Source organism: Sceloporus undulatus, chromosome 1 (assembly GCF_019175285.1).
Source record: "Sceloporus undulatus isolate JIND9_A2432 ecotype Alabama chromosome 1, SceUnd_v1.1, whole genome shotgun sequence".
NCBI classification, from domain to species: domain Eukaryota; kingdom Metazoa; phylum Chordata; class Lepidosauria; order Squamata; family Phrynosomatidae; genus Sceloporus; species Sceloporus undulatus.
In genome coordinates this window covers 172,189,190-172,199,108 of record NC_056522.1, presented here as the reverse complement: position 1 = coordinate 172,199,108, position 9,919 = coordinate 172,189,190, and the positions used below count along the sequence as shown (strand labels likewise).

The 9,919-nt window shown below is 39.8% G+C and overlaps 1 protein-coding gene across 1 annotated transcript; it reads right to left on the bottom strand.

Moving 5' to 3' along the window:
- Window positions 1–591: 591 nt before the first annotated feature.
- On the bottom strand, window positions 592–9,469 carry LOC121925584 (platelet-activating factor acetylhydrolase-like). The gene is made up of 4 exons (XM_042457900.1): window positions 9,227–9,469; window positions 3,994–4,147; window positions 1,764–1,914; window positions 592–765 (listed from the first exon to the last, which is right to left on the bottom strand). Exons 2-4 carry the CDS (start codon window positions 4,078–4,080, stop codon window positions 668–670), a joined length of 336 nt encoding a protein of 111 aa, XP_042313834.1. The 5' UTR covers window positions 4,081–4,147; window positions 9,227–9,469; the 3' UTR covers window positions 592–667.
- Between the last annotated feature and the right edge of the window lie 450 nt (window positions 9,470–9,919).

Below are 9,919 nucleotides of genomic sequence, written 5' to 3'. Positions count from 1 at the left end.
TGATTTGACATGGGTGTTTAACGTGGGGTAACACCAGTAAAATGTCCCGTTAAAAAAAAAACGTGGGAAAAAAAAAACCAAACCCGGACAAGGGGGGTTGTGAACTCCGTTGTTCTTCTGAAATTTTCAGGGACGTTTCCCCACTCGCCTCTACCTTCTGTGGTGCTGTTCATTCTGGCACAGCTTCCAGCATATGCTGGAAGCTGCATAAGGCGTGTCTGCGTATGACGCGGGCACACAGTACATCCAAGGGAATTAAAAGAACTGTAAAATGTACAATTGGAGCCATTGGCAATAATCTTTGAGAACTACTGGAGAACAGGAGAAGTCCCAGCAGACTTCTAGAGCAGATAATTAAACAGAGAATCTGTGAACACCTAGAAGGCAATTCCATAATGACAAAAAGTCAACATAAATTTCAGAAAACAAATCATGCCAGATAAATCTGATCTATCCATATATATATGAATGAAATTACCAGCTTGGTAGATGAAGGGAATGTTCCAGGTCCTGTTCTCTGGTGCAGCAGAAAACAAGCTTGCTCCCTCCTCAATATGACATCCCTTCAAATATGTTTCTTCGGGATTATGGTATTATCTGGATACATTCAAGTATCAGAAATTGGCTTCATTCTTTCAGAGATATACTACACTACTAAAATGCAATATTACCTGAATGCTCCAAGTCCATGGGAAAAAATAATGAGGGGGTATTTTTCTCCAGGCTTGAACACTGCATTCCATTTTGCAGGACATGTCACTGAGCCTAGACAGAACAGAATAGCTGTTGGTAATATTTCTAACTTTTATGGTTTAGGAAACTTGAATTTCATATTCTCATGCAAACAATCCTATGTTTCTAGAACAAAACTTCTTTACACATTCCAAATATTCCAATGGGCTTGTGCATGTTTGAGGTGGGACCAGCCAAATTATTCAGTCAGGCTGTCCCAAAAGTGATTTCCCCATTCACTGCCCTAGTCCCCTGCTGTAAACCTGAAGAGGCACTTTCTGTACTTTCCAGGGGTGAGATGGACCTTAATAATTCTGCAGGTATGTAACTTGCCTTTTGGAAGTATATAAGAGAGGTTTGCCTTTCTTTTTTGAGATCTGTTTTGCTATAATTGCAAAGCATTCATGCATTCCAAAAATATAATTTTTGACCCTATCCCTGACAGATGTTTAAGTTTTCTTAAGACAGCATGCTATGTCATTTTGGATGCATGGAAGATAGGAAAGTAAATATTCTGGTTTCAATGGGTTCTGCTATTAGTGAAACCTTAAAGCAAAGCAAGAATATGACTGTGTGAGCCACACTGTTAATATTATAAACTTAATTTTAGTGGGTTTTTGTTTCTCAAAACAGATCCAGACAATCCAATGTGAATAGAGTTTCATATTCTTATGCTCTTGGAACACTCTTCACCACATTTCAGAAGTAATGTTTTACTCCTTCCTTCCCAAGAGCACGAAAATGACCCTGCCCCAATTCTGCAAAATACTATAAAACATATGAAATTTAAAACCAGCTAAATGCCATTTCCCTATGCAGATATCCTGGGATACGTATCTTTTGTACTAGAATCACATCATCAGAATCTATGTCATGAACAGTGCTGATTGAAGGTAACCAATATGAACATATTCTTCTAAGTGGCACACAAAGATCATCCTTTTACTTGAGAGCAAGGAGCTGAAGCAAAAGATCTATAGAAAATATTTTTATTGGGACTGAATCTATTCATAATCTGGTCCAAAACTTACCAAAAAACCAAGCAAAAATGAACTCTCCTAATGTCCGACGTATGTTTAGAAAATCAGCTAGTCCATAATAATATTCTTTTTTAGGAATCCACAATGTTTCTTCACTACTTGTTCCATTTTGGGAAGGGTAATACAGACGTAAAAAAACTCCCTGTTATTGAACAACAAAATTGAAATTGTTTAAACTGAAAAAGGGAAAAATGAAAAGAAACATGAGTTAATAAGTTAGCTGTACTCTATCTTAAACCCAATCATTTTTTAAAATGCCCTAAACTTTACAATTAAAATATCCTATGTCCTATGTTTCTCAATCAAACATTATTTGTTGTTAAGAAACAGAGTAAGAACTAATTTTGAACTTTCCCTCAACATGGAAGAAGTCATATTTATCATAACTTGAGTCGCATTTAGTCTCTCTTCAATTTCTGTGCCAGTTCCTTTGTGACAATTTAATGCAACCAGCACAATGAAGCAATAAAAGATTTTGTGGACTTCACATCTTTGTACTTCAGGTGGGTATTGTGCATGCAAATGCTCTACACGCATTTTGTAGATTAAAACAAAAACACTAGCACAACAGTGATGAAACCCACAAGCTAGACATTTTTCTGAGATCAGTTGTATAGCAATAACAATAGCAAGTGCATTTCTATACCGCTTATCAGTGCACTTAAGCACTCCCTAAGCCATTTATAATGTGTAAGCTAATTGCCCCCAACAAGCTGGGTACTCATTTTAGTGCCCTTGGAAGGATGCCAGGCTGATTCAACCCTGAACTCCTGGCTGGTAAGTGGCTGCAGTATAGGCATTTAACCACTGCGCCACCAGGGTTCTGGTATAGCTACCGTGTCTTTCTCTAACACTGTAATAGTCAAAAGCTATACAAAACAAATTATCCTATTTGTCTGAAATGTGGTATAGACTAGAGAATCTAGCTGGTTATATGATGTGAATTCATTTTGCAATAAATGAAAGACAGGACAAATGTTTGATTTATTGTTCATGACAATATGAATATGGCAGAAAAGCAAGGCATGAGGATAAGCATCTATGTTTGTCTTGTTTTATTTTTGTTCCCCCCCTCCCCCGAGTAAAGCCCAAATCCCTTTAAGGTTACGAAGAGGATGAGGAGGACAACAAAAGGGCTGTCTTTGAAATGTGCTCAGAAATTTCAGTTTGCGCAAAGAGATGCAGCTAGGTTGCTAAGTGGAACTGGCTATGGAACACGCAACTCTCTTGTTGTAATATCTGCACTGGCTGCAGGTCCACTAAATCCCTTTATTGGGAGAAAGGTGGGTTATCAGTAAATAATCATAATCGTAATAGTAACAATAACAACACACAGAGAAATGTTTTTGCTCAGTATTTTTAGTCTTTTTTAAAAAAAACCTGAGCATATAAACCTATACACATAAATATACTATAAGCATAAATATATAACATGCACATAAATAAAACAAAACACATCAAACACAGAGAACATAAGACATAATAGCATACATACCTAGAAAACCAACTACTTCTGTCAGAGGTGCTTTGATTGTGAGTTCCTGCATGGCAGGGGGGTTGGACTGGCTGGCCCTTGCAGTCCCTTCCAACTCTATGATTCTATTAAACTAAACACTAAACTACACTAAAACACTCACAAAATATACAAAAAATTGAGTTCACACTTTCTCATCAATGGTTTAAGTGTATAACTAAACTATAACTATGACTTAAATGTATAACTAAACTGTCTCAATGCCAATGACTTACACTGCCAAAGTATCACTCCTCATGAAACTCCTTGAGCAAGTTTCACTTGGCCATGATCATCCCATGGAAATCCACTTTGCCTTTGTTTCCATTTGCTAATAGTGATCATTAGTTTCTCTTTAAATTCCAGTCTTCTTTATATGTTACTTGCTGGTCCTTTTCTTGGTTCTATAACATTTGTGCACCGTCATAAACATTGTTTTGTTTGGTACCACAATGTGGTGTTTCATGCAAGTATATTTTTCAGATATATTAGAAGTACAAAAATAAGATCTAATCACTAAAACATTTCATGTTATTGTAACCTTGTCCTGACCTGACCATGACTGTACTCTCTGAAATGAAAACTATAGCACTAGATAGGCAACATGCCATGTTATTTTGTTTTCTGGAAACTGTTAAAAAAACCAGAAAAAGCATAAACAACAAAAGTAGTAGTAGTAGTAGTTGTTGTTGTAGTAAAAGCAGATACCTGAATATTATGGCCAGTCATGAGGTCTGTACATCCCACAGAATAAGGGCCTTTGCCTGCAGGGATTTTCCCAGAGTTGTTCCCCATTTCTGCTCCGATAATATTATAGGTTCTGTTCCTTTACAGAGAAGGGAAATGAACAGAACTTTGAAATCTGTAGGGAATAAAAAGAGAGAAATCATTAAACAAAAACATTTAAAAACAAATTTAGTTCAATTTATTTGTATAGTACACAGGCATTATTCACTTAACACAGCTTTTAACAAAGAAACTCTTTTTTACAAAGTCTTTTTACACTTGCTCAATTCCCCTTTTCTTCTTTATCCTAACTAGTTGCAAGTTTTTCAGCATGGGGAAGATGGTGAAGGAGAGGGCTAGAGAAAAAAGATGTTCAGTGCTGGCTTGTAAAATGTCTGTAGTAAACAAAGCAATGCATGTCTATAGTAAACAATAATAATATATTAAGTGAAGGCTAGAGAAAGGAAAAAAGTCATTTCTGGTTCTGGTTATACAATGGAGTCATCTTTTCATATTTGCAGCTTGTTTCTCTAAAAAGGCAAAAGTTTTTCCCCCCGTTTTTTGGGGGAATTTAATCCTTTGACATTTAATGATAGAATTTTCATTTTATCAGTCTCCTCTTCCAAATGAATACCCAAATAAATCAATGAACAAATAACACTTACACTCAACTTCTACTTATATCCAATTTATATCCAATTTGCCCCAAATAACCAAAAGTATCAGATACAATACTACCAAAGAGCAGTAGGGAGAAATTTTTAATTTATCCAACCAATTTCCAAATTATACTCGGACAGATTACTAGTCTCTCTCCTTTTTTCCCCTTTATCTTCCAATGGGTCTTGAATATCAGCTTCTTCTTGTTGCCCTTTTCCAAAAGAGTTCTGCATTCTAGGTCTTTTTCCAATTCTTTCTACATTGGGACTACTTTCGTTGTGTCTCTCTATCTCTTTCCTATGTTTCTTCCAAAAGTCACAAGCTTTTTCGATTGAGTTCAATTTATATCTTTTCAATTTCCATGTGACTGATAGTCCTTCAATTTCTTCCCAACAAAAGGGAATTCCATGGATTTTTAGTTGGTCTGTCAGAAATGCATAGTCCTTTCTAGATTTTAAAATTCTTCCCGGTATAACTTTGAAAATATGTATCACTTTTCCTTCAGTTATTAGTTCTTTATCAAAGCTTTGTCATAGAACCAAATCTCTAGTCTGTTTTCTCATGAAATAAACACTCATGTCCCGTGGTAGGTCTCTCATTCTCGCTGCTCTGGAGTTGATTCTATAAGTCCTGTCTATTTCCCAAGTAAAGTGTTCCTCCGATTCTTCCACCAGGTCAGCTAAAGCCTTTGATAAAAAGCTGTACAAGTTTTCATCACTCCTTTCAGGGATCCCTCTAAATTTAAGACAATTCTCTCTTTGTTTAATTTCCATCCTTGTCATATGTTCTTGGTATTCTCTCTGCTGTTGTGACAGGTTTCTGACTGTATCCTCCATTTGCTTAACATTAAGTTCCAATTCTCCCATTTTATTTGTTATTCTGCCCATATCAAAGGTTATCTTTTCTAAGGATTGTTTCACATCTCTCATCTCATTTTTGATTTCTTCTTTCTCCTCTTGTTTCATCTCTTTTTTCATTTTCAGATTATCTTCTCTCATTTCATCTCTTATACGTCGCATTTCCTCCAGCATCATTTCATTTTGATCCAACATTTTGAGTGATTCCAAAGATAAACTTCTTTGATTTAATTTTGTTGTTTGGAATGGTTTCTTTGCCATATTAGGTAGAATAAGGTGATTGGAAGCTTAAATGATCTACTCTAAAGGAGAGGATAAGTAATCTGTCTGAATCTTCAATTTTCCAAAATTTTCCAAAATTTTCCCCAAATTTCAATTTTTTTCAAAATTTATAAAATTTCCAAAATTTTTCCAAATTTCTGGGAATTTGGGGGAAATTCCCTGTGCACCAGTTTTAGATTATAATACACTTGTCTTTAAGTCCCTCCAAATGATAATACCAAAAAAATCTTTAAATTTTCCAAAATTTCTAAAATTTCCAAAATTATTTCAAAACTCACACAAATTTTCCCAACAGTTCAATCTTTGACACAAAGCAACAAAGATATGAAATGGACACTTTCCCCTCAAGATTCACAAGAATCCCCCAGCAACACTAATTTTACACAAAACCACAATAAATACAATGGGCACTGCTTGTCCCCGTTTTCTAGCTGTCACCAGACTTATTACTGTTCAACACACACACACACACACACACACACACAGAGTCTCTTTCCTAATCCTTCAAGTCAGTTCTTTGTCTTCAAGTGAATTCCCACTTCTAATTTTAGAGACAGAGTAGAGAAAGAGAAAGAGGCTCCTCCCTCCTTAACTGTCATCTTCCGGCCTGTGAGGGAGACAATAGGCTGGCCCAACTCCATCAGGGCTAGCCTGAAGAAAGAGGCTCCTCCCTCCATAACTCTCATCTTTCGGCCTGGAGGGAGAATAGGCTGGGTCCAGCTCCATCAGGGCTAGCCTGAAGAAAAGAGGCTACTCCCCCCTAACTGTCATCTCTGGTCTGTGAGGGAGAGAAAGGCTGGCCCAACCCATCAGGGCTAGTCTGAAGAAAGAGCTCCTCCCTCCATAACTCTCATCTTTCGGCCTGTGAGGGAGAATAGGCTGGTCCAGCTCCATCAGGGCTAGCTGAAGAAAGAGGCTACTCCCTCTAACTGTCATCTTCTGGTCTGGTGAGGGAGACAATAGGCTGGCCCAACTCCATCAGGGCTAGCCTGAAGAAGAGGCTCCTCCCTCCATAACTCGTCTCTTCGGCCTGTGAGGGAGAATAGGCTGGTCCAGCTCCATCAGGGCTAGCCTGAAGAAAGAGGCTACCCCTCCTAACTGTCTCTGGTCGGGTGAGGGAGAGAAGAGGCTGGCCCAACTCCATCAGGGCTAGTCTGAAGAAACAGGCTCCTCCCCTTAACGGTCATCTTTCGGCCTGTGAGGGAGAGAATAGGCTGGCCCAGCTCCATCAGGGCTAGCCTGAAGAAAGAGGCCCTCCCTCCTTAACTGTCATCTTTCAGCCTATGAGGGAGAGAGAAGGCTGGCCCAACTCCACAAGGCTAGCCTAAGATTGAGGCTCCTCCCTCCTTAACTGTCATCTTCGCCTGTGAGGGAGAGAATAGGCTGGCTCAGCTCCTCAGGCTAGCCTGAAGAAAGGGCTCCTCCCTCCTTACTCTGTCATCTTTCGGCTGTGAGGGAGAGAATAGGCTGGGCCCACTCCATCAAGGCTAGCCTGAAGAAGAGGAGCCGCCCTCCTTAACTGTCATCTTTCGGCCTATGAGGGAGAGAATAGGCTGGCCCAACTCCATCAAGGCTAGCCTGAAGATTGAGGCTCCTCCCTCCTTAACTGTCATCTTTCGGCCTGTGAGGGAGAGAATAGGCTGGCTCAGCTCCATCAGGGCTAGCCTGAAGAAAGAGGCTCCTCCCTCCTTGACTGTCATCTTTCGGCCAGAGTTACACCAAATTCTAAGGCTGGTCACATTAGAGTACACTGGGTCCTTGTTATCTGCTGGGGTTTGGTTTCAGGATACCCCACATGGATACCAAAATCTGTGGATGTCCAAGTCCCATTAAATGCAATGGCATAGTCAAATGCCATCCCTTATATAAAATGGCAAAAATCAAGGTTTGCTTTTGGGAATTTATATTTTTTGAATATCTTCAAGCTGCGGATGCTTGAATCTGTGGATAAAGAATCTGTGGATACAGAGGGCTGAACGTACCACAATGAGAGGACAAGAGAGAAAACACCATTATGATTTTGTTAAAAAGACCTATTAAAGATAACATTTGTATTTACAAGTGTTTAAGTCTCACTTCCAATATAGCTGCAGTGCTATCCCCAGAAAGGCTATTCTTTAGCCTGCTAGGATGTGGTAACAAGTCCTTTTAAAAGAGTATCTAACAAAAGTCAGAGGAGTTAACTATATTTCAAGCAATTCAGTCTATATAGGATTATATATGTGAGCGTGCTACTGAATGTCCATTTTTACAATTGTCATATTTTGTGGGTATTTTGCCATCTTTTATTATTTTTGTTTATTGTATAATTTTAATAAATTTAATATAAAAATATAAGCCAGAGGAATTAACATTTATATTTCAAACAATTCGGTCTCTATAGGATTATATAGGTGTGGCGCTACTGAATTTCCATTTATATAATTGTAAAATTTTGTCAGTTTTTTGCCATCTTTTATTGTTTTATTTATTATATTGGCCCGATACAGACAGGGCAAAACAAAGCTGCTTCAGGTCACTTTGGAGGTATGGTATTTCAATGATGCATGAATCCTAAGAGTCCAAAAGCCTCACCAAAGCTGCACTCCAGTCCTTAGAACTGGAATGTGCCTTTGGTGTGGGTTTTGGACTCTTAGGACTCATGCATCATTGAAATACCATACCTCCAAAGTGACTCGAAGCAGCTTTATTTTGGCCTGTCTGTAACAGGCCTATGATTCTATGATTCTATACGTATATATATAGGCACTGAAAGAGACACGGATCATGGTTTACCAAAATGCATCCTTGCATTTGGACTGAATTGTAAGTCCAATTGCCAAAATAAGGTGACTTAATAGAGAAATTAAAAAAAAAATCCGTGTATCCGTATACACTATAAAAAAACCGTGTATAAGAAGGGCCGACTGTACTTTATAACACATAGAAGCCAGTGTGGTGCAGTGGTTTCAGTGTTGGGACTATTACGGTACTCTGGAGACCTGGGTTCAAATCCCACCTCACATGGGCAAGAAGTCACACTCTCTCAGCCTCAGGGGAGAAAGGCAGTGGCAAACCTCCCCTGAAGAAACCTTGCCTCAGGATAGGTTCACCTTGAGGTTGCCACAAGTTGGAAGCAAGGAGTCACACTCTCTCAGCCTCAGAGGAAGGCAATGGCAAACCTCCTCTGAAGAAACCTTGCCAAGAAGACCCCATGGCAGCTTTGCATGGGGGTTCACCATAAGTAGACATGAAGAAACACAACAACAACAACAACAACACAGAGAAACAAGCAAGGCAGTTTCCCCCACTATGCAAGTACAAAGGAGTAAAAGAAGGGCTCCTGACCAGGCAAGTCCCACCTGCTGTAACCCCCCCCCCCTTTTGAGGCAAAATGAACCGACCCTGGCGCTCTCCTTACCCGCCTGGGGACGTACCAAGAGGAAGCGGCGTGGGGGGGAGAGGCCTCTCCTGGAGATCTGCCTGGCGAGCTGGACCTTCCAAAGGGCGCCTGGAGGGACGGAGCGATGAAGGGCAGCGGAGGGCGCTCTACGCCTGCGCCGCCTATAGGTGGCGCTGTTGGAATAGCGGCGTTGAGAGAGAAAGGCCAGTAAGAACAGAGGACGAGACTGAGGCGCCAGGGGGCCACCTCCACAAAATGGCGTCCTGTTGCCATGGAAACCAGCAGCCCTTTAGCCAGCAGTGTCTGCAGGCGCAATCCAGTGGGCCCCAAACGGTGCCCTTTAAGAGCTTTTGGACTTCAGCTCCCAGAAGCCTCAGCCATGTCGGCCAATGGTCTGGGTTTCTGGGTGCTGAAGTCCAAAAGCCCTTAAAGAGCAGTTTGGGGACCACTGATCTAATCTAATCTAATCATGGTGGCTGAGCTCAGTTAAAGTGTACTTCCTCAGAATGGGCACAGAGGGCGCGCGCCATTAACTTCAATGGAGGTCACCCTCCACAAATAATCAAAATGGCGGATCTATTTTGGTTGTACTGTTTTTTAATCTTGTAAGCCGCCCTGAGTCCCAGTCTTGGGAGAAAGGCGGGAAATAATAATAATAATAATAATAATAATAATAATAATAATAATATTTTTTTAAAAAATAGAAGACATGAGAAAAGTAAAACCT

Coding starts and splice junctions, on each gene's coding strand:
- LOC121925584 (XM_042457900.1), bottom strand. CDS start 4,080: ATGGGGAACAACTCTGGGAAAATCCCTGCAGGCAAAGGCCCTTATTCT. Junction 1,915..3,993: donor TGACTGGCCATAATATTCAG/GTATCTGCTTTT, acceptor GTTCAATAACAG/GGAGTTTTTTTACGTCTGTA. Junction 766..1,763: donor CATTTTTGCTTGGTTTTTTG/GTAAGTTTTGGA, acceptor TGTTCTGTCTAG/GCTCAGTGACATGTCCTGCA.